The 25,229-nt window shown below is 46.3% G+C and overlaps 1 protein-coding gene across 1 annotated transcript in view; it reads right to left on the bottom strand.

Annotated features, from left to right (window-relative positions):
* The window catches only part of ACOXL (acyl-CoA oxidase like), a 272,425-nt gene that overhangs the window by 28,167 nt on the left and 219,029 nt on the right, over positions 1–25,229 (bottom strand). The window contains exon 17 of the mRNA XM_081156817.1: positions 17,593–17,663. Coding sequence (XP_081012943.1) covers positions 17,593–17,663 — 71 coding nt within the window. The remainder of the gene's footprint in view (positions 1–17,592; positions 17,664–25,229) is intronic.

The following is a 25,229-nucleotide window of genomic DNA, read 5'->3' as shown; positions in this document are numbered from 1 at the left end:
GGCTATTGTAAATAGTGCTGCTGTGAACATGGGGCTACAGATAATTGTTCGAGTTAATGCTTTCATTCTTTTGGGTATATACCCAGAAGTGGAACTGCTGGGTCACATGGTAATCCTACTTTTACTTTTTTGAGGAATTGTCATTCTGTTTTCCACAGTGGCTGCACCATTTTACATGCCCACCAACAACGCATGAGGGTTCCGATTTCTCCACATACTTGCCGACACTCGTCATTTTTTTTATAGCTGCCATTCTAATGGGTGTGAAGCCCTATTTCATTGTGATTTTGATTTCTATTTTCTAAGGATTAGTAATGCTGAGCATCTTTTCATATACTTATTGGCCATTTGTAGATGGTCTTTGAAGAAACGTTTATTCAAGTTGTTTGCCCATTTTTGAACTGGGTTGTTTGTTTTTATTGTTGAGTTTTAGGAGTTCTCTATATATTCTGGATATTAATGTCTTATCAGATATGTAATTTGTCAATTTTCTCTCAGCCTGAGAGTTGCCTTTTCACTCTGTTGATAGTGTCATTTGATGCACAAATGTTTTAATTTTGATGAATTCCAATGTGTCGCCTTCTTGTTGTTGCCTTTGATATCATGTCAAGAAATCATTACAAATCCAAGGTCATGAGGCTTTTCCCCTGTTTTTGTCTGAAAGTTTTATAATTACAGCTCTTACACTGAGGTCTTTGGTCTATTTTGAGTTAATTTGTATATATCATGTTATATAAGAGAATGAATTCATTCTTTTCCATGTGGATGTCCAGTTTTCCCAGCACCATTTGATAAAAAATACTGTCCTTTTCACATTAAATGATCCTGGCACCATGTAGAAAATCATTTGACTAAATATGTGAGGGTTTATTTCTGGGCTCTGTATTCTAGTCCATTGCTTTGTATGTCTGTCTGTATGCCAGTACCACACTATTTTGATTACTTTAGTTTTGTAGTAAATTCAAATCAGAAAGTATGAAACCTCCAACTTTTTTCTTCTTTTTCAAGATTGTTTTGGCTGTTCAGGGTCCCTTCAGAGGTCATATGAATTTTAGGATGGATTTTTCTATATTTGGAAAAAAGTCATTGGCATTTGAAAGAGATAGTATTGAATCTGTAGATTGCTTTAGGTAATACTGACATCTTAAAATTATTGTCTTTCAATCCATGAACACAGAATTTCTTTCCATTTATGTCTTCTTTAATTTCTTTCAGCAATATTGTACAATTTTCAGTGTAAAAGTCTTTTACCTCCTTGGTTAAGTTTATTTTTAAGCATTTCATTGTTATTGTTTTTGATGCTATTGTAAATGGAATTGTTTTCTTAATTTCTTTTTTGGACTGTTCAATGGTAGGGTACAGAAATGCAACTGGTTTCTGCATGTTGATTTTTGTATCCTGTAACATGGCTGAATTGGTTTATTAGCTTTAACTCCGTGTGTGCGTGTGTGTGTGATCTTTTACAGTTTTCTATACAGTATCATATCATCTGTATATAGAGATAATTTTACTTTTTTCCAATTCAAATGCCTTTTACTTATTTTTCTTATCTTATTGCTATGGTTAAAACTTCTAACACCATGTTAAACAGAAGTGGTGAAGACAAGCATCCTTGTGTTGTTTCTGATAAAGGAAAAACTTTCGGTCTTTCACCACTGAGCATGATGTTAGTTATGGGCTTTTCAAACATGACTTTGATTATATTAATGTAGTTTTCTTCTATTCCTAGTTTGCTGAGTGTTTCCTTTTATCATAAAATGGTGCTGAATTTTGTCAAATGCTTTTTCTGCATCAGTTGAGATACTCATGTGTTTTCCACCCCTCCATTCTGTTAACGTGGTGTACTACATTGATCAATTTTTGTTTGTTGAACAATTCTTGCATCCCAGAAGTAAATCCTACTTGGTCATGGTGTACAATCCTTTTATTATGCTGCTGAATCCAGCTTGACAGTATTTTGTTGCAGATTAGCATTTTGTAGTTTTAAGCATACAAGTCCTACACATGTTCTGTTAGAAGTATTTCTAAGCCCTTATTATTTTTTTGAGAAGTCATACATGTATTTATTTAAAAAAAATTTTTTTCTGTTCAGGGGTTTATTGCTACTATATAGAAATTAAATTAATTTTTATATGCTGATATTGTATCCTCTGACCTTGCTGTACTCATTTCTTTGTTCTAGAGGATATTTTGTTTGTTAGATTGTTGTTTGTTTTGCAGATTCCTTGAGATTTTCTAAATAGACAATCATGCCATCTAAAAATAGGGAATGTTTTATTTCTTCCTTTCTGATCTGAAAAAAATATGCCTTTTATTTTCATTTCTTGTTCCATTGTACTGGCTAGAACTTCTAATATTGTGTTGAATGAGATGGTGTGACCAAGTATTCCTACCTTATTTATGACATAGGGGAAAAGCATTCATCCTTTCACCACTGTGTATGATGTTAGCTATAGAATTTTCATAGATACTCACTATCAAGTTGAGGAAGTCCCACTTGCATCCTATTTGTCTAAGACTTGTTAGCACAAATGGGTGTTAAATTTCGTCAAATTCTTTTTCTGTATCAATTGGTATAATCATGTGATTTTAAGGCTATTAATATAAACAATTAAATTGATTTTTAAAAATTGAACTAGTCCTGCATCCTTGGAGTAAATTCTTTTTACACATCGCTGAATTCTATTTCCTAACATTTTGTTAGGGACTTTTGTGTCTATATTCATAAGGGATAATGGTCTATACTTTCCAGTTTTTGTTCTATCTTTGTCTGACGTGGTATTAGAGGAATACTAGCTTCATAAACTTAATAGTAAGTGCTTCTTCCTCCTGAACTTTCTGAATGAAATTGTGTAGAATTGTTAATTCTTCTTTAAATATTTAATGGAATTATCCAATGAATTCTGGAGCCTATAGCATTCTTTTTATAGAACTTTATTTTTAATTTTAAAATTTTTTATCCTCACCTGAGAACATGTTTATTGATTTGAGAAAGAGAGAGAGAGAGAGAGAAACATCAATGTGGTAGAGAATCACTGATCAGTTGCGCCCCAGCTGGAGATCAAATCTGAAACCTAGGTGTGTACCCTGACCAGGAATCGAACTGCAACCTATTGGTGCATGGGACAACACTCCAACTTAACTGAGCCACACAGCCAGGGCTATTTTAATTTTTTCATTGAATTTGCTAGGGTGACATTGGTTAATAAAATTATATAAGTTTCAAGTATACAATTCTGTAATACATCATCTCTACATTGTATTATGTGTTCACCACCCAAAGTGAAGTCTCCTTTCATCTCCATTAATTCTTTCTCTGACTGTCTTATTTCACTTAGCATAATACTCTCCAGGTCAATCCATGCTGTCACAAAGAGTAAGATTTCCTTCTTTTTTATGGCTGAGTAGTATTCCATTGGGTAAATGTACCAGAGCTTTTTTGTCCAGTCATCCACTGCTAGATACTTGGGCTGCTTCCAAATCTTGTCTATTGTAAATAAAGCGGAAATGAACAGAGGGGTGCATATATTTTTTCAAATCAGTGTTTTGGGTTTCTTCAAATATATTCCCAGAAGTGGAAATGCTGGGTTATATGGTAGTTTCATTTTTAATTTTTTGAGGTAACTCCATACTTGCTTTCCATAGTGGCTGCATCAATCTGCATTCCCACCAACAGTGCATGAGGGTTCCCTTTTCCCCACATCCTCCCCAACACTTGTTTGTTGTTTTATTGATGGCACCCATTCTGACAGGTGTGAGGTGATCTCATTGTAGTTTTAATTTGAATCTCTCTCATGATCAGTGACATTGAGCATCCTTTCATATGTCTATTGTCCATCTATATGTTGTCTTTGGAGAAGTGTCTATTCAAGTCCTTTGACTATTTTTTAATTGGATTGTTTGTTTTTTTGGTGTTGAGTTGTATAACTATAAATTTTGGATGTTAACCCTTTATCAGATGTTCCATTGGCAAACATGTTCTCCCATTCAGCGGGTTGTCTTTTTATTTTGTTGATGGTTTCCTTTGCTGTGAAAAAATGTAGTCCCACTTGTTTATTTTTGCTTTTGTTTCCCTTGCCTGAGGCAATATATATAAAAAATATTACTACAAGAAATGTTCGAGATTTTACTGTGTATGTTTCCTTCTAGGATTTTTATGCTTTTGAGCCTAACATTTAAGCCCTTTATCCATTTCGAGTTTATTCTTGTGTATGATGTATGATGGTGGTCTAGTTTCATTTCGTTGCACACAGCTGTCCAATTTTCCTAACATCATTTATTGAATAGACTATCTTTGCCCCATTGTGTGCTCTTGCCTCTTTTGTCAAATATTAATTGACCATAAAGGCATGAGTTTATTTCTGGGCCCTCTATTCTGTTCTATTGATCTACATGTCTGTTTTTATGCCAGTACCTTGCTGTTTTGATTACTGTGGACTTGCAGTATAGTTTGATATCAGGTAGCATGATTCCTCCAACTTTGTATTTCCTTCACAAGATTACTATAGCTATTCTTTTGTGGTTCCATATTCATTTTTTGGAATATTTGTTCTAATTCTGTGAAATACACCTTTGGTATCTTGATAGGAAGTACGCTGAATCGATAAATTGCTTTGGGTAGTATGCACATTTTAATGATGTTAATTCTTCCTATCCATAAACATGGTATATGCTTCCACTTATTTGTATCTTCTTAAGTTTCTTTCTTCAGTGTCTTAAAATTTCCTGAGTACAGATCTTTTACATCCTTGGATACATTTATTCCTAGATGTTTTATTTTATTTTTTTATATAATTATAATGGGATTGTCTTCTTGGTTTCCCTTTCTAATAGTTCGTTATTGGTGTATAAAATGCAATTGATTTCTGGATATTTATTTTGTTTCCTGCTACTTCACTGAATTCGTTTCTCAGTTCTAGTAGTTTTTTTTGGTGGATTTTTAAGGGTTCTCTCTATATAGTATCATGTCATCTACAAATAACAGTTTTTACTTCTCCCTTTCCAATTTGGATTCCTTTTATTTCTTTTTCTTGTCTGATTTCCGTGGATAGGACAGCCAGTACTATGTTGAATAAGAGCCGTGAAAGCAGACATCCCTTAAGGGAAATACTTGTAGTTTTTGCACATTGAGTATGATGTTGGCAGCATGGTTGTCATATGTGGCTTTTATTACATTGAGGTATGTTCCCTCTGTTCCAACTTTGAACGTTTGGTAAAATTCACCTACAAAGCCATCTGTTCCAAGACTTTTGTTTGTTTGGAGTTTTTCTTATTAGTGCTTCAGTTTCATTAGTTGTAATCTCTATATTCTCTGAATCCTCCTGATTCAGTTTTGGAAGATTATACGTTTCTAGGAATTTATCCTTCATCCAGATTGTCCAATATTTGGCATATAGTTGTTCATATTATTTTCTTGCAATCCTTTATATTTCTTTGATGTCAGTTGTTACTTTTTCATTTCTGATTTTATTTGGGTCTTCTCTCTTTTTTTCTCAATGAGTCTTGTTAAAGGTTTGTCAATCTTGTTTATCTTTTCAAAGTACCAGCTCTTGGTTACATTGACCTTTTATATTATTGTTTTAGACTCTATTTCATTTATTTCTGCTCTGATTTTTTTTTTTTTTCTCCTTTCTTCTACTGACTTTGGGCTTTGGTTGTTGTTCTTCTTCAAGTACCTTTAAGTGTAAAGTTAGATTGTTTATTTGAGATTTTTCATGTTTCTTGAGAAAGGCCTATAATGCTATGAATTTCCCTCTTAGGACTGCTTTTATTATGTCTCATAGATTTTAGGTCATTGTGTTCTCATTTTTATTTGTTTCCAGGTATCTTTAAAAAAAAAAAAAAAAAGTCTGTATTGATTTCAGAGAGAGGAAGGAAGAGAGAGAAAGATAGAAACATCAATGATGAGAGTCATTGATTGGCTGCATCCCGCACTCCCCCTGCTGGAGATCAAGCCTGCAAGCCGGGCATGTGCCCTGACCAGGAACTGAACCAGTTTCCTGGATCATAGGTCAATGCTCATCAGCTGAGCCATGCCAGCTGGGATCAAGGTATCTTTTGATTTCTTCCTTGATCTAATTGTTAATCCATTCATTGCTTAGTAACATGTTATTTAGCCTCCATGTCTTTGTGTGTTTTTCAGTTTTTTTCTTATGATTGATTTCTAGTTTCATACTCTTATCATCAGAAAAGATGCTTGATATGATTTCAGTCTTCTTAAATTTACTGAGACTTGATTTGTATCCAAACATGTTCCACGTTCACTTGAAAAGAATGTATATTCTGCTGCTTTGGGGTGAAATGTTCTGAGGATATCAATTAGATCCATCTGATCTAGTGTGTCATTTAAGGCCACTGTTTCCTTGTTGATTTTCTGTCTGGAAGATCTATTCATTGAGGGCAATGGGGTGTTAAAATCCCCTACTCTGACTGTATTACTGCCAATATCTCCTTTTATGTCCATCAGGATTTGCTTTGCATATTTAGGAGCTCTTATGTTGGATGCATAAATGTTTACAAGGGTTATATCCTATTGTTGGATTGCTCCCTTTATCATTTGTAGTGTCCTTCTTTATCTCTTACTATAGCCTTTATTTTAAAGTCCATTTTGTCAGATATAAGTATTGCTACCCAGCTTTTTTTCCCTTTCCATTTGTATAAAATATATTTATCCATCCCTTTACTTTTAGTCTGTGTTTATCTTTCATTCTGAGGCGAGTCTCTTATAGACAGCATATATATGTTGTACCAAAGACCCATTAAACTATCTCCATTTTTAAAAATTTCACTTCAGCAGGGTCTGGTACCTGCCAAGATCTCCCTTTGGATATGCCACTTGTGAAGCTAGTTGGATCCTGCTCTGATATTGTCTGAAGATGGCCTATGGGTACGTTGATTCTTGGCCTCTTGGGAGGGGCTCTGGTGCAGGCCAATGTCCATCACTGCCTATGACCGGCCCTGGGCAAGCCATTTGGAGCTAAAAAGAAATCCACTGCTTGTGGCTGCCTGTGCTGGGCCTGGTGTACATGGGAAGAATCAAGCTGTGCATCAGGGCCAGGGACAGGTCAGCAAAACTCTCAAGGCACCCCAAGATCTGCCTATGCTTTCCTCTGATGCCAGCTGTTTGTTAGGCTCAGTCACTGAAATAGCCTCTGGTGGTATTCAAGTTGCATGAGGTAGGTTCTCAGTGAGTCACCAGGTAGGAACAAGTGTTCACCAGATGGATATAGGTTCAAACTCAGTGCCAGTGCTGGGTTTGAAGCCACTCAGCAAATGTCCCAGGGTATACCAGGTCTAGTTGCCACCCACTGGGTGCTTGCACACCTTTGTGGTGGTGTGGGGTCAGGGTGAAGCCAGCAGAGTTTATCAGGCCCAAACAGACAAGATTTGGCTGTGTGAAGGAAGGGTGTTATACCAATCAGGCACGTGAGGAAAAAATGTTCCCCGTCGTAAAGCCACACAACTCAAGTCTTCCCAGACTTTTCCCTGAGTTCAATCTCAGCAGGTCAGGGCCATGGAGAGTTGGGTGAAACTAATGGACCTCCTTTGAGGGGGAGTTGAGAGTAAAGCTTTGAGGAAGGTGGGAGGAATGGCCCCCACCCAAAGCCACACAACTCAATCTGTCCTGGATCCTGTCCAGACCTCAGCAGCACTGAGCCACCAGGAGCATGGAGAGTGGGGTTAGCAGATCTCCCATGAGGGGGAAGCATCAGTCAGGGAAAGTGGGGGAAATGGCCCTTGCCCCACAGTCACACCATTCAGTCACCGACACTCCTTGAGTCTGCCTAAACCTCTACACCCTGTCCCAGGCAGCTGACTCCTCAGCAGGATTCAAGCTCTACTAGGTGGGGTGACAGAGAAGTCCAGAGTGTAGGCCTGTTGCATTCCCCCAGGCTGATACCATATGGAGGGAAACGCTCCACCCAAGAAAGATGGCATATGCAGTGTGGGAGAACTCAGTTCAGGGATCCTGGTGGCTGTCCCTTCAGCTCTCTCCCCAGAGCCACAAACCCTAGTCTCTCCTCATGTGACTCTAGTCTGCTCTGCCCTCCATCTGTTGTCACCCAGGGTGAGTGGCTGCAAATGAGAGTTTGTGTGTTGGCCCTTTAAGAGGATGCCTGTTTCTCCAGCAGACTCCTGTCTCTCCTTAGTAGACAGAAACCCTGCTGATTTTCACAGCCAGATATTATGTGGGTGCCTCTTCCCAGCTCTAGTGCTCCAGGCTGGGAAGCCTGGCTTGGGGTTGAGACCTCACACTTCTCAAGGAAAATCTTTACAGTTGAGATATCCCTTCAGAATCTCAGCTGGCACCCGTGGGAGTGGGGCCCGCCCTTTTCACATCTCTCTCTTTCTTACCAGTCTTGCTTTGGCTTCTTCTGTAAATCCTTGGTTATAAGACTTCTCTCCAGCTATTCTTCAGTTGGTTATTCAAGGTGATTGTTCTATATTTTAGTTGTAATTCCAGTTTGGTCCTGAGAGGAGGTGTGTGTAACATCCACCTACTCTGCCACTATCTTGGGCTTTTTTAAAATGCTAAATACCAATATTTCCCAAAGTGTGATTAGTGAAACTATAGACTTTCCAGAAGCTACTTGGGGGGAAAAAAATATTCTGCAGTTAAGCACTGACAAACTATTTTTCTCTTCCTTAAGGAATTTTAAAATTACAGGTTCATTTTCCTTAGTAGTTCTATGGCTATTCAAATTATCTATTTCATATTGAGTATGGTAATCTATGTTTTTGAGGAACTGGTCCATTTCATATAAGTTGCCAAATTTATGTGTGTAGAATGTTCTTAGTATTTCCTTATATCGTTTTTGATGTCTACAGGTTGTGTCCTGATATCACGTTTCATTCTTAATTAGTAATTTGTGTCTTCTCTTTGTTAGTCTTGTTAAGGGTTATCAATTTTATTGATCTTTTCAAAGACACAACTCTTTGCTTCATTGATTTTCTCTATTTTTTTTGTGTGTGTGTGTTTTCAATTGTATTGATCTTTGCTCTTGTCTTTATTATTTCCTTCTTTCTGCTTTCTTTGGATTTATTTTGCTCTCCACTTTTTAGGCTCTTTAGGTGGTAGCTTAGGTTATTGATTAAAGATTTTCCCCATTTCATGGAAGCTATAAATCCCCCTCTCAGTGCTGTTTTAGCTCTGTTCCATGCATTTGATATATTGCATTTTCATTTTCATCCAGTTCAATGTACTTTTAAATTTCCTTTGAAACTTAAGAAATTTTTGAGGTTTGCTTTATGTTCCAAGTTATGGTCTAGCTTGGTATATGTTTAGTGGGCACTTAGAAATAATGTAATTTGTTACTGGGTGGAGTGTCTTATAAATGTCTATTAAATCCTGTTTGTCAATGGTGCTGAGTTTTTCCGTATGTTCTGATTCCGTCTATTTGTTGTACCAATTGTTGAGAGAGGGGGGTTGAAATCTCCAACAATAATTGTGTATTTGTTTTTACTTTCAGGTCTATCAGTTTTTGCTTCACATATCTTGCAGCTCTGATATTTGCTGTGTACATATTTAATAATGCTATATGTATCTTCTTGGGGGAATTGACCCTGTTATCATTATGTAATGTTTCCCTCTGTCTGTAGTAATTTTCTATGCTCTGATGTCTACTTTCTCTAATATTAATATAGCTACTTTTGCTTTCTTTTGATTAAAGTGTGCATAATAAATTTTTCTAGGTATTACTAGAACTGGTAAAAAAGCTATTCACAGAGATGTACCACAAAATGCTATAGATAAATAAAAGTGATAGTGTAAAAACAACCACTCAAGTAGTGTACAGTAAGGCAAGGAAAACAGAAATGAACACAGAGAACAAACAGAAGACAAACATCAAATGGCAGCCTTAAGTTTAAATACATCAATAATTATATTAAATATAATGTTCTAAATGCAACAATTAAAGACAGAGATTGGGTAAAAAACATGAACCAATTACATGCTGTCTACAAAACCATAAACACAGAGATTAAAAGTGGGGGGATGGGAAAACCTTTCCAGGTTTCAATCTGAGCACAGGTGTGCTTGGCGGCGAGCCGGGAGCTGCCTGAGTGCCGCGCTCCACTGCCTTGAGCAGGCCCATTCAGCATGACTTCCCAGGTGACTTTAGTGCTCACGTCCCCCTCACTGTGTGCAGGGAAATCTGTTATCCCTCAGCTACTTGGTAATTCTGTTAAGTGTCCTTCCTGTCCCTGAAACTCCCTGATAGAATGCCCCCAATTCTAGGTAAGTCACTCACAAGAAGTCTCCTGAGCACTTCAGCATCTTGACAGTCCCGCCCCCGCCCCCCTTCTCTCACTAATTTCAGTCCCCTTAGGGACAAATTTTGCTCTGTTTCCAACAGGTGGCTTTCACCAAATCCTTCTAATTTTCTTATTTGTCTCAAGCAATTTCTTCACCTGCCCTCCACCTGTCTTCTAGAACAGCCTGAAATGGAATCTGCCCCCTACAGCTGTGCATGGAGGAAATGGGGGGCAGAGTGTTCAGGAAGGGGCACCCTCCAGGTGTCCTGTGCCAGGCTTGCAGGGCCAGGAACCCCAGAACTTGGGCTCTCCATGCTCAGGGAAGCTCACTGCTTTTCTGAGCCCCGGGATTTCAGCTCCCCAGCTAGTTCTCCACTTAGATATTCATTCTGATGCTTGATAAAGAAGCGTCGAGAGCAGAGTAGGTGTAACGGTCCCACATATGCCGCAATCCATCCCTGTAACTGTTTGCTCCTCTCGGGTGACCAGACACAGGCAGTGCCTGCACCTGATGGTGTCTGGCCTGGAAAAACACTGGTGTAGTTCCCCTGGCAGGAGGGCTTTGTGAAGATGGATGAAGTTCAGGCTGCGAGAGCAGGGCAGAAATCCCTGTGCCTTCTCTTCCTAACGCCCCAGCGCCCATCTCACTCTCTATCCCTGGTCCCTGGCTGGACACCATGCTCTCAAAAACATTCTAGAGAAGCTATTAGCCTACGGTGGTTTCTGCTGGGTTCCCTCGCAGAGACACCTGATTTTGACATTAACCTCTAGAAGTCAGGGAAGTCTTCCAAGCTAAAGGGAGGAATATTGAATGCTGTAATTTCAAGACAGCTATAGCATGTTGGAAAAATGTGCACAGCACAGCAAGAATGGTCGTTTCTGAGCACCCCTCCCCTGGAAAGGCAGCTGTCTGGGTCGCTTGCTTGGCAGCCGGCTCTCGGGGCATGCATGAGTGCACCTGAAACTCTCTATAAATGGAAAATTCAAGAGTATGGCTTCTCGCACTGACCCCACCAGTAAGCACAGTGGAGCCTACACTGTTGGTTAATTTACTTTCCTGCAGAGACACAGAGATTTCGTTCAGATGCTTCTGCCTCGGCAAGGCTGCTCTAAACCCATGTTGAGCTGGGCACCCTAGATGAGCGCTCCCTTAGCAACCTACCTTCCCTCTCTCTCAGCACTCAGCCCATTCCCATGTGCTTGCTTATTGGGGAGCAATGAAGTACCTGTTCCGGTTTTTAGTTGGGGAGCTACCTGAAGATGAGGGCCAGGTCTTACTGACATTAGCTCCCAGTGCCTAGCACAATACCTGGCACATAGTAGGTATTGTGTTTCTGAAGAGGTATAAATAGTAGGTACAAATGTTTCTGAAGAGGCACTGTGGCAGACAGCCACCAAAGTCACTCTTTTGTTGACTTAGTGCGGAGCCTGAAATTCTACCATTAGGTATTTATTCCTTTAACTTAGAAAGTTAGTCCTATGCACCCCAGATTCCTTTCCAAAATAACAATTTCATTGGGAGGGAGGACTGTCACTGAGATTTTGGACGGGTGGTTTGAGATGAGCCCTGCAGAACCCTGACACAGTGAGAACTTGTGAGAGATGAGGGGACGGAGGCATGCCGTGGCCTCAATGGCACAGAGATACAGGAGTAAGAGAAAAACATTTATTACTGGAAGACTAGGTCTGAAACTTGATTTATATGTCAACTGTTCCTCTTTTCCCTTATAAAGTGAAAAAAGAAACAAGAAACATATTCTTCACGTGAGCCAGGTACTAGGAAAACACTTCCTGGCACATAAGAAGTATTCAATAAACATTCATCAAATGACTTAGGCACACTGTCTGCCACATGCTCACTTCTCCCCATGTGGCTCTAGCTTGCAAGGAGCAGAGCCGGCGGCAGGAAAGGAACAGGAGGTAAGGACTGGATTTCACCTTCGTGGACCCTGGCGCCCTTCATGATCTGGGCTAGCAGGAGCCACAACAGCGGTGACACTGCTCATCCGGCACTGGGTTTGGAAATGCAGTCAAACCCCAGATGAGAACCCTCTTCTTCTGTGTGGGAGGCAGATCCCATGACCAGCCCCACATGGCTGAGTGGTGGCTTGTGGGCATGTGTGGTGCACACACAGGATATTGGCCCCTGCCTCCTGCTCAGAGGCCCAGGACCCTCTCAAAGGCCAGGGGTCACAATGGGGTCCATGGGCATGAAAGAGCCACTTGTAGAAAGAGGACATCAGAGGTCACAGTCCTCCCTGCACTTGATGGGAGGTGCTTGTAACTAAGTACCGGCTTGCTGGGTTTGGTGCCTAAACTAGCTACCACCTACACACGCAGAGAAAAGGAAGAGCAGTTAGAATGCAGGAAAGAGGGAAAAACCCCACCTCCCCACTTGACAGGCTCAAACTGCCGCTGCCAGCCACCCGTGAGGCAGGGACAGTCCCCTGCAGCGCCTGCCTCGGAGCCAGGGCTGCATGGTGAGCACCCCACCAGAATGAAGAGGCCGAGGCCCCCTCTAAAGCACAAAAACAGACGAACCCCGCTCCTGGGGTCCAGCTATGCGGAGGGAGTGGGTGCTGACGAAGACTGTGGGAGCAGCGAAGTGGAAAGAGTCTTTGTGACAATGACAATTTAGGGAACACTAGACAACCGGCCTGTGGGGTTTGTCTAAACCTTCTGAGGGGAGGTGAACCAGTGGAGCGGTCATGTGAAAAATTTTCTTTCCCCTCAAACGCAGCCATTCCCAGGCGGGGGTGAAGCCGCTTTCTTTTTTGTGGGAGCCCTCGTTGCAACAGGCAGGCTTCCCCTCGGCTGGGAGAAACGCCTGGGTCTAGGAAGGAGTCGTATTTTGTAAACTTGGAGGACCGAGGGGCTGTGTCACGTTGTTCACTGGGGACTTTTGGTTTCAAGGCGGACTCAGGTGTGTCCAATTTCCTAGAACATCATTAGACAGAGAAAGGGCTCAGTATGGCCAAGCCAGCGGTGGGGGACCTGGGGCGCGCGGCCTGGCATCCTGCCGGCCACACCCGCCCAGCATCTCTGCTCTTGGGGCAGCGTTGCCGTGTGGCAGGCCTCCAGCCCCGCTCCCTCGTCGGCAGGGGCTTCCTGGGGACTGTCTGGCAGCTGTCCCCCACCTGGGCCTCCGCACCTGGCCACCGTGCCCACCCTCCCCGACAGGCCTGCACGTGCCAGCAGGCTGACAGCAGAAACTGGAACAGCTCTGCGTGTGCCCGCAGACCAGCCCCAGGCAGCCGCCCCTCTGCCAGCATCCCACTGCCACCGGCTGGAGCATCGTCACCGTCACCGTCACCGACACTGCTGCAGCAGAGACAGCCCTGCCCAAGCCCGCAGTCTGGGGAGCAGAGATGCCAGGCGGTGCTGTTTCCGCACAGGCAGCTCAGTTCTCGATACTTCTCCACAGCAGAAGGGGTGTGTTGTGGGGTCCTACCACAGGGGTCTCCAGCCGGAGGCTCGGGCGCAGCGGGAATGGGCCAGGCACTCGCTCAGCGTCGTTGGGGTAGGAAAGCCTTGCTCAGGGCCAACCCTGGGTCTCTGTCCTGCTCCAGTTCTGATCTCTTTGGAGATCAGCCAAAGCTCCTTCAACTTGCTCTTGTCGCCTGTCCAGGGAGCAGCACTTATCAGGGTTACCTCCCCACCCCAGACATCCTACTTGCTTTTCTAAGGGAGGCAGGGAGCCCCGCAGGTGTGGCCTCTGGAAGGTTCATCCCCAGAAGCATCCCCACTGGGGCTGCTGTCTCCCACCCGAACTGGCCGTGGCTGCTGCCAGATGCGTGAAAAACTCCGAGACCAAGATGAGGAAGTTGGTCATTTCTATTTGATTCAGAAAATGACTGTCCAATTACAGACCCCCTGAGAGGCCAGACTGCCTGACAATTCCCCTCCCACAGTTTTAAAGAGGAGACAATTCTGGCCGGAATGGGGGCAGGAGCGTCTGGGCCAGGCACTGGGAGCCCGGCAGACAAGGCAGACTCTGACCAAGGGAGGGGTTTTGGACTTGGCTCAGAATGGGGCTAACCAAACGCCCTGGTGTGCCCACAATCATAGCTTATGCCCAGCCTCCAGGCTTCATTTCAATGGTGCCCCCTTTCACTCTCAAGAGTCCAGGTTTAGATGACACATTCTGCAATCACCCTGTTCCACAGGACAGAGGAGTTATGGCTAGAAACTAATGCAGGGAGGGGCACGAAGGACATGGGGCCTCAAGAACATTAATTTGGAGGAGAGAGGCAGGTAGTCAGGGCCAGGCGGGTTCAATCTCAAGTATGTCTAGGATCGCAGGGATGCTGGCGATGTTCAGGCACAGACGTAGAGTGTGGATGCTGGAAGGGTCTCTGGAGTAATCTAATTCACTTTTTGCCCCCAGAGAGGACATTGGGCTAAAACAGAGAACAGGGACCTGTCCAAGGCCACACCTGGGTCCCGCAGTGTAGGGTCAGGCGCTGCCCCCGGTGAACAGGCCCAGATGCTCTGTTCTGGGACGGAGGAGAAAGGGTGACTGAACGATGCTGTGAAGGATGAATCGATGTCCTGGAGCTGGTGTGGCAGCCGCAGGGCAGGGGAGAGTCACAGACTGAACCATGGCTCTGTGGCTCGGGGGGGGGGGGGGGGCTGGGACCTGCTGAGATGCGGTCACAACAGAGAGGTGCACTCTGCAGGGTGTGACAGTGAGGGACTGAAGAGATTCACTGCCAGTAGAACTATGAATGAGTGAAGAAATAAGGACATGTGTAGATGAAAAGTAAACAGGGTCAAAGAAGTAATTTATAAAGTCTGAATCTTTTGTACGGTTCAAATAGTGGGAAAATCTCACTGAAAGGCGAACCCTGGTGACAGCTGTCATGCCCCTCAGCACCTCTGCCCTAGCCCCTTGGCAGGGCTGTGGGTGGGAGAATTCGAAGTTGGTTAGAGTCTTGGCCTCTACTTGGGAGATGGGTAAACTGAGTCATGGAGAAGCGAGCTCCCTCCTGTCCATGGCATCTCTGCAAACGGGTGTGCTTGACAGCAAGCCAAGAGTGACTCCACGAGCCTACCACAGCAGTACATCTGTGCTTTCATCACAGCCTTACCACCCCTGTGGCTCTGGTGTGGCAGGGAGTGGGTGGAGGCTCCAGGAAGAAGCCCAGCCTGAGGGTCCAGACACCTTCTGGTCCTGGTTCCAGGACCAGGGACCTAACTCAAGTGCAATGGTGCGGAGCCACTTCTCTCCCTCCCTGCTCTTCCTGGTCAGCAGGTGAAGGCTCCTGCCTCTGCCATCTCCAAGGTCTCAGACTGTGAGTCCAGTTTTCCAGGGGTATCTGACCTCCACTCAGCAGGAGGCACAGCTTCACTCAGCAGGAGGCACAGCTTCGTGTTCACCTCTGCAATTTGTCTGCAGCCGGCATAAAGCGCACCCCCCGCAGGTCTCCATCGCATCTGACAATGGAGGGGCCCAACAGCATGCACACAAAATACTATTTTTAAAAACATCATATTTGATCCAGATCAGCATTTTTTGCCTGCAACCACTTTTCACCCAATGAGGTGGAGTTAAATATTTAAGTGTGCCTGCAGGTAATCTGCAACGTGAGTAGCTTACCCAGTAAACATACACGCGACACAGTGATGTACTGTCACCCTGAGCAAGTTCTCTCACATAACAGCTACAGAAATCCTGCACACCCCTCTCACACCCACATGGCGCGCTCCAATATGTGACATTAAAACCTCAATCTCCTGAAAAAAATCACAAATAGTTTCAGTATATTTGAACCGAGCACAAGTCTTTGTTCAGTGAAACTGCTTTGATGAAACCTGTTCAAATATCTGCAAATATTGAGAAAACGCCCACAGACACCATCCTCGGTTGCCACAGTCTCACACTCTAGAGAAACCAACACGGGGGACATGAACACTGAATGTCACTGCAGACAAGCACATCCCAGATGGATAGACCTAGGGCTCGAGGGCTGGTCCCCTGACGCCAGGCCCCTGAGATGCCCATGAACCCTCTATGCAGGTTCACACGGGAGTGTGCTCAGCACACACAGCACAGTACAGACGGGAAAATGACAGGAGACAAGGCTGGACAGGACAGGAAGAAAGGGCCAAAGGCTCTGTGTCCCTGTCACCTTGAAAAGTGATGGGGGAAAAGAGGTGTCTGGGGCTCAACTGCTGCTCCAAGGCTACTGAAATACATGCTGTGCCTGACCTTAAAGATCCTTGGGGAATGGGCCTCAGGGTGGGGAACCAGAGCTAAGTGTGGATAACCTCAAAATACCGAGATTCAGAGTGGGTGTATTATGCCAGGTCTTCCAGACAAACCCAATAGATTTGGTGTCAGCACGTCTTTATATAAGATTTGACATCATGAAAGCAAGAAACAAAAATACAGACCAGAAATATCACCTTAGGCAAATGAGCTGAAAATCCCTGAGTGACACCCTGTTTTTTCCACTCGCTTCTAGTGTCAGAGGACACCTGGCACAGTGTTTAGGTAAAGAAACGGAATTCCTGGCACAAATGGTTTCCTGAGGCCGCAGAAAACAGTGACATCACGGAAATGCGTGTGCCTGCGGGTCCGTCCAAGCCCAGTGTCTAGGCGAGAACACGAGTTTTAGTCGGAGGGGAAAAGCACACATGCACCTCTGTGATTTGTTGGTATGTCCTGTTTTCTGCCTCAGAGACCAAGTTTTACTAAACACGCGCCGGCCGCTGGCCAGGTTTCCCACACTCGGGCTCCCCTGCGCGTCCAGCCACAACGCAGGTCACACCCCACCTGTGCTTCTCGCTCCTTCAGAAGGAAAGAGAAGCACTGTTTCCAAGAAAAAAGAAAAAAGAAGTCTGTCTTCCACTCAAGGTCAAGGAATCTGTGACCTAAGATTCTCTTTCCAGTGGTGAATGCGAACAGTCTCATTTGTGTAGCGTTCCCCACGGTGACGAAAAGTGAGGCTGTGGCAGACACTGAGCGTATGGACTCCTTTGTCTTAATTAACAAGTACGGCGAGAGTCGTGGAACTTGGCCAAGCCTCATAAATCTGCTAAAAGAATCAAGACTCTGTCGGAGAAGCTTAACTAGAACCAACTGGGCCCTCCGGAGAATTAATAGGCTCCCGCTAGTGGCTGACACCCACTCTCCTGTCACTTTTCCGAGCTCCACGGACACGGCTGTGCTCATTAACCGGCAACCCTCCTCCCCGTCGATGACAAGTTTATCCCCGCCGAGCACAAAATCCAGAGATGATAAATTTACTCCTGCTTGTACAAATGAAGCTCTCCTCGGGGCAGTCAAACCTGCCAGCGTTAAGGAAACCGGCGCTCCGCGTGATAACCTACCTTCATTAGCAGAGCCCGGGCCTCTTGGTCGGGACAGCGCCCCACTGCCAGCGAGAACTGCTCTAAAGTAACTGCAGGAAAAAGGGAGAACGTGAGTGGCCGCCCCTCGTGCCTGAGCCCCTCTGGCACCTCAGAGAACACGGTGGCTCTTCCCTGGTGACAGGGTAGAGCTCCCGCTTGTCCGGGCTGGGGTGGGGCCAGCACACAATGGCTTCTCCACCGTGTCCGCTGGTACAGTTACATCAGAGCACATGGCCATTGTGATCAGCCAGGCTCCATTCTAAACCACGGGGAGTCCTGGGTTTAGCCGCCACATGGCCCAGCCTGTCCCCCAAAGGCCACAGCATATCCCATGTCCTGTAACCTCCCTCTAGAGTTGCACCTGCCTTGTTAACCTGGCAGCACTAAACCTTGTCTCAGTCATCCCTCATGGCTCCCGCAGCTTTAAGTTTTCTCTTGGTACAAACATGAGGGCCCCCAGTGTTGACTCAAGCAAACGGTCCCCCCAAATATTTAAGTCATGTTTCCCAACAGAATGGCGAAGGCAAACTCAGGAAGGCTTGCAAAAATATACTTGAACAACCCGTTTAAATTGGCCGTGAAAGTTCTAGCAATACTAACCTACACAGTTTACACAAATGACACCCCCCTGCCCATCAGTGGCCCCTTCTCATCAAAGGCTCACTCACATGAGCACCCCTTTTTGTTTTGGTCTAAACAAACACCAAACCACAGACTGCCTGCCTTCACGCTATTTGACTGCATCGTTTCACATGAAAATGTTCCCATGTGTCCCTGCCACCCTCGGGTTTAAACCCACTTCTTTCGACAGGAATTAAGACTTCAGTTTAGTCATCCGTCCAGACGAGTCTCTTATTTCCAGACTCAAAGCTGCTGTTCACTCTTTACCTGTTATAACCTGTCTCTGCTGTCTGCTGGGCACAGCCCTGCCCCTCGCCTTTGGCCACCATAAAGCTGCCCGCTCCCCTAACCCCACAGCCTGCCCACCTAAATACTCAAAGCCAGTGACAGCCCAGGGACCAGCCCAACTCAGTCTCCATCACAACTGAGGGACACTCTGAGTTCACTGTTCTGACCCCAAGGACGTCTGGATGTCATGTTTACAGATGCAGGTATTTTACCAATAATTGTATCAGCAGCAATGAATTTTCATTAGTCAAGCATTGTCAAGGTCATTTTTTGTTACCTATAAAATACAGTTCTTCAGACAGTTTTCATCTATGACTAAATTATGCTGCGTGGTCTTAACTTCGGTCACCTGTTCCTCGTGCTGAGTATTTCTTCCAAGTCTAAACTTTTCTTCTTGTCCAATCAAAATGTGCTCAGGATCAACAGAGGGCTCAGCATAACCAATGCTATATGTGTTTGTCCACCCAGCCACCAACTGGCTAAAGCCAATATTAATTACATAGAATCTTAAATTTTTTTAAAATTAAAATTTTTAAAGAGTTAAGAACTAAAGCACGATACTTTGCCCATAAAAAGAAGCTCAACAGAAACTTGGAGCACAAGATAAGAGCCTGAGCTCTGCTGAGTTCTACAAATGGGTTGGCTCTCACTCATTGGGAACACACCAGCCCATGAAAGACCCCGGCCACTACCATTAGCCCTGCTTTGGACTTCTAGTGTGACATCATTCGGTGTGACAAAACATTAGACCCTGACTATTACCAGAGTAAAGAATAATCTACTATTTCCTCGGATGATCTTTTAGAAGGTGGCTCTTTTATTTGGTAAAGGTCTGTGCTGTGACTGGCCATGGAAATCTAAACACTTGCTACTTGACTGCTAGATCCTCACCTTCCCTTCGCCCCTCTCTGTGACGACCCCACCCATGCCTGGACTCTGCTGTGACATTTCTAGTTGCTCAGATTCTAACTGGTCAACAGCATAGGCCTAGTCAGATGGACCGGAGTTGAAATCATCATCTGCCACTACCAGCTGCATGTCCTTGGACAAGTCACATTCTCTCACCGAGCCTCAGTTTCCTCATCAGTCCCATGAGCAGACTGGAGCCTGTCTCCTGAAGTTGGCATGAGGAGGGACAGGAGGCTGTTCACCAGAGAGCAGTGCCTGGTATGGCATCAGCACCCGGCCTGTGCACTTTTAAGCAGCTTTCTCTAACTTTCCCTGTCACACTGATTTCTCCCCGTTGACATCTGGGTGTGACTCGTACACACTGGGGTTTTCTTTCTAAATCATTCTTTAGCATTTAGGTGCAGATGTTGGCTGTGTCTCAAGGGAGACTGTCGGCTCCAGAAGACAGCCTGTGTCTTGGCCTGGACTCTGTCGTACGCCTGTTGTGTCCAACCCGGTTTTGTGGAAACGGACTGCAGTGCCTTGTGGGATGGGTTCCGAGGTGGCGTCTCCCTCCATCAGCTGGCTGTTTCATGGAGCGGGCACCTCTCATCCCCTCTGCACTAACAAGAGCCAACCTGGCACCTGCAGGCCAGGCAGGGCATGCACCCTGGCCTCGGCTCTCCCCTCGCCTTAGGTGTCAGTGTGACACGTGCTCTGGTGTCAATAGCAGCTGACCTCTCAGCCACCCGCTCTGATCTCCACTGAACCCTGAAAGAGAAGGGCATGGGCATGGTGGCAGCTCCTCTCCGCCGGGCCTGCACGGCCTCTGGGCCTGAGCTGCCGTGTTCACTATTTCACTCCCGCTCCCTGTTCCCTCCTCGACTTAAGTAGGAAAAAACACTCAAAATGAAAGCATTTGCGGTGTCTGCTCCGCCTCTGCTGCTGACTCAAGGGCTGCTGCCCGATGAGAGGGAGGGGTGCGCAGAGAAGCCCATAGAACCGGGCCCCGCCCGCAGGCCGCTTCTCAGAGGCTCTGGCTGAAGCCATTGTATTGATCCCCCATCAGCTGTGTTAACTGCTCTTCAGCGTCCCAGTGCCATTCGTGTCAGTAGGGGACACAGAGGCTCACACCTGTCTGAGTCTAGTTCTCCCAGGTTCAGCCTCTGCACCTCCTATAACATGAGACCGGCCTCACGATACAGGGAGAACACACTTGTAGATGAGTGTCCTGCTTCTGACCACGAGCTGCGAGGGCCGAGAGGTCACTTATGTACAATAGCCCCCTCTCCCCGCAGCCACTTCTGAAAGGGACATGGGACTTTGTCACAGGGAAAGACATCAAACCCAAGGAAATGGCTGTACCCAGAGTAGCTTTCATTATGACACGTTGATGCAAATGGTGGGGGTGGGGGGAGTAAGACACTGAAAACGCACCATCCTACTTATCTTCTCTTTGAAATGCAGCTGGTGAGGTTGGGGACAGTGGGCAGAGCTGACCTCGACCCACGGCAAAGGGGACTCAGAAATCCTGTCTCGATGTTCTTTCAGCTTCTCTCAATCCCTGTGAGGACCTGGGAAACAGGAGTCCTGCCCCAGGTGCCAAGCTATAGTGAGCCCCGCTCTGGCGCTCCTCCAGCTCCGGCCTTTCCCACAGGGCCTGGGCAGTGCCCACCTGGAGCCCTCGCCCCAGGTGCCCAGGGCTCATTAGAGCACACGTCCCAAGCGCAAACAGCCCGAGCCTTTTCCCCGGGAATGCTCTCCTCCTCCTGGTGTGGGCATGCCAGACCCCTGGGGTGGCCACGGGCCAGCTGCTGGTGGGGTAGACAGGCCTTGGTCACTGACATTGGAGGACACACAGTGTGGGGTGGAGCTGTGGTGGGAAGAGCCGGAGAGCAGGGGAGGCTTGTCCCCGGCTGCAGGGTCCACAGTCTCCCAGGAGCATGAGAATTCTAAATTCGAACCCGGCCTTCTGGATGAATGAAGCCACACTTGCCCAGACAGGAAAACTGAGTGTCTTTTCTTCAACATGTTATAAGCTTGTCCTGTCCTCTTGTCCCACTCAGAGCGGGATAGGCTTGTGCTAGAGCGTCAAGACCTGATGCTAACACACAGGCTGGCCCAACCTCTTCAAAGCCAGGCCTTCATTTGTCCCTGGAAAATGTTCGGTCAGGCAGAACAAGGCCTTCACCTCACACACTTCCAGTGACAATGAGGACCAGCCTCCTCTTAGAGGCAGCGGAGAGTGGAGGCCGACACCCGCCCCTGCACGGCAGTTCCACCTGGAGGAACGGGACAGCTGAGCACCAGGGCCCGGCAGGTGCTCTGGGAGCAGCGGCCTCCCATGCTGAGGCTTTCCTGGCACCAGGGCAGTGGGTCCCACGTCTCTGGTGTGAGTCAGCCTCTCCCTGGGAGCCCTGAAGGTCAGGCTCACCTGTGCCCACATCCCAGCCAGGACCCTCTTGTTTATTCTATGGCACAAGGTGGACCACGGGATGGCTGTCCCTCAGCCCCCTTCTTTCCTCTGTGTGTGGGAGCGATGCCCTCAGCTCATTTTGCAGAACTGTCACTCCAGGCTTCTGAAGTCCCCCACCCACCTCTTCACAACAACAGGGAAATGTTGAAAGAGAGAGTGAGCAGCAGGAGGGCTTGTCTTTGCAGGAAGAGCTCTTGCTTTGTTTTCAGAATCAGCATAGAGGGGAGCAGGGGCTTGTAGCTTCTTGGCCACTGGCAATTGTGGGGTTCCATCCTCCTGCCCACTTGGATGTGATGAAAGGGTGGAGCTGGCCCAAAGGGCCTCCACACCAGGGACGGAGCAGGCCCTGTCCCCCTGCCTGCTCTGCTGAAGCCACAGGCCGGCTCCTCCTTCCAGATCACAAAACATTGCAGAAAGCCGGCAGGACACACTCCCCTGCCCACACCTGGGAGCGCAGCAGGAGCTCATGGATGCCTCCTCTCAGGCAGACACGCTCTGGTTTTGTGTAACTAAGTCTTTCTGCCTGAGTACCGGGACCTCAGCACTTCCACAGGCTCAGCCTCCCCTTCCAGGCTAGGAAGGGGACCCTGCTTCTCCAATGCAGACCCTCCTTTCAATCCCCGCTGCTACCACCTCCTTGCAGATCCTCGGCCTCTCTCTTGCTGGCCACACTTGCTTCCCCTCCCCACTCCACCCACCCCACCCAGGGCCTCTCTCTCTAACGCATCAAGGCCCCCGGGCCGGGGAAACTTCCTTCACGGGGCCTGGGTGTGAAGTCCTCTCCAGCTCAGTCCCTTCACGGATTCCTACTGTCCACCCAGCAAAGGCCGGGCTCTGTAATGAAGTGTTCTGCACACCCACCGCCCTCCCAGCCCACTCCCCAGTGTTCACAATTGTTTCCCGTCACCTCCCCAACACTTCCCCTCCGGTGGAGCAGGGACCTCGGCAGTCCCTGGACAAGCCCTTCGCTTTGTCACCTTCACCTTTGTCCACACTGTAGTTCCTCCCAGAAGGCACTGCACATTTCCACCTTTGGGATCCTATTTGTACCTCAAGGCCCAGTCCCCAGAAACCTTCCATGAGGTCCTCTCGGAGCCCTGCGACGTCTGCGGCTCCCCATACCTCTCACAGGCTCATCACATCTCACTGCACGAGGGTCTTCGCGTTCACATCTTACTCCCTCTGCTACAGTGAAAAGCATTCTAGCCCAAAGTCTTGCAAACAGGAGATACTGAAAATTTTGTCAGCAAATAATTACCTTTCCCCACTCCTTGGACATCCGTAGGGACCCTGCCAAGGACCTTGCCCGCAGGAGGGCAGTGTGGGTGAGCAGGGACACGCTCTCCAGGCAGGCAAAGGGCCAGTTTGGCCGGGCCCTGGGATGGAGCAGCAATGGGTCTCACTGACATCTTGGAAGCCTTGGTTCTCGTCTGAGCCATGGGAGAGAGACGTGGATGACTGGCCGCCAAGTTCCAGATGTGAGCGGCTCCACATGGGAGGGGGACAGCACGAGAGGGGCCAGACCTGTCAGCAGCATCTGGGCCTGGGAGGACAGTGGCTTCCCTCTCTCCAAGCTCGAGCATCGCGCACCCATCTCCCCCCCCCCAGGGCTCTTCTCTAATACTCGACCGAAGGGTGGCCACCTGCGGCCTGTGGCTCAGGTCAAGCATGACTACGTGAGAGAGCACACTCGTCACCGACTCCCAGGTACAGTCCTTTCAGCCTGTGGCAGACTTAGCCATTCAGTCTGGAAGAGATGGGGGTGTGGCTCCCCTGGATCCAAGATCTTCCCGCATGTGCAGAAGGAGGCTGCCCCCCTCAGATGGTGGGGTACTCCCCCACTCATTCCTGTGGCCTGGGTCACCAGGCCGCCACTTAAGAGAGAAATTCTGAGTGAAATTCAGAAAAACCCCCACAATAAATAGTTTCATCAATCTTTAATTACACTGATGTTAAGTGAGATTTCCCCACCGGATCCTCAGTGTCCACACTTCGCGGCACCAGACCAGCGGCGCCGAGCGTCAGGAAGGGAAGGTGCACATGAGGAGACCCTCGAATTTTGTTATCTTGTGATCACTTCCCCGTCTCCCACCCCGTGCCACTCTAAGCACATCTCAACCCTGCTAAACGATTACCCCTTGGGGGCTTGGAGGCTTCTTTTTTTCTTCTCTGTTCTCACATTTCTGAGTAAAAGCCATCATTTTCAAGTTAATAGAGCATTATGTTTTCTCTGCAAATAAAATCCCATAACTCATAAGCAGAGAGAGAGGCAAACTCACGCACAGGAGACACAGTGCTATTTTTCCTCCTGACATTTGGGATCTACCCTGGGTTAAAAATGATGTTTTTATCTCCGGTGATTTATCAAACTCCAGATTTCATAAAAGATTAACAGATGCACTGAAGAAAGAATACATCATCTTAATGCTTCATTTGGACATTCTGGGTATCTAAAAAGCATATGTATCAAAGATCTCCCCTCCAAAAACTCCACAGTTCCCATGATTTACACATTTAATTCTTGTTTCTAAAACACACTCGAAGTGAGAACATGCCAGGAGGCACCTTAAAGAAAATGGTCACACTTGAAACATGCAGATTATTTATAGGCAAAATACTCAAAGAACTGAAAGAAAATCTGGTCACCAACAGGCAGTTGCTTTTTCTATGTTTTTCTGTAGCTCATTTTGGTTTTTGTGTGGGTGGCTCATGTGAACTCAAAGGTTATTTACTAAATGTTTTGTGAGACTAGAACATGCTGTCCTTTAGAACCTAAATTTAAGTGTGTGTATGGCAAGTATGTTTAACTTTAGGACATGAGCTGTGGGATCGTGTTTTTATAAAATCCTACCTGGAATTGCTATGATAGGTAAAGACTTCCTAGGCTGCTACTTTTATCCAGCTCAGAAGGTCTTATTCTTAGCAGAAAACTCACAATATAAAGTTACACAGTACAAATCGCCTTTCTTATTTTTGTGGAACTTTTGCCTGCTGATTAACCTTATTTTGAAACTTCCTAGGCTCCAGAAGCTGTGAGATCAGCATGGGCTGCACATCAGATCTTTGTGGCCCATCATATAAGGTACAGTTTTCAACCACACTGTGGGGAACAAAGGAGCGAATAAGTTTAAAAAGGAAGGCGGCTGATTTTTCTCGCCTCCTTGGCGATGCTGAGCCACCAGATCAGGTCCAACAAGCACTTAGGGGCCCCGCAAGGTGGGTGGAGGACAGCTGTCTGTTGGGATGTGAATCCTCCTTGCGCTGTGTGACCCTGGGCAACTTATTTAACCTCTCTGTGCCTCAGCTTCCATAACATTTTGCACAGGGTATGTGTCAGCTCTAC

This window comes from Miniopterus schreibersii, assembly GCF_964146895.1.
Source record: "Miniopterus schreibersii genome assembly, chromosome: 13".
NCBI classification, from domain to species: Eukaryota; Metazoa; Chordata; class Mammalia; order Chiroptera; family Miniopteridae; genus Miniopterus; species Miniopterus schreibersii.
The sequence above is the reverse complement of the archived record's forward strand: the minus strand, read 5'-3'. Positions and strand labels throughout refer to the sequence as shown.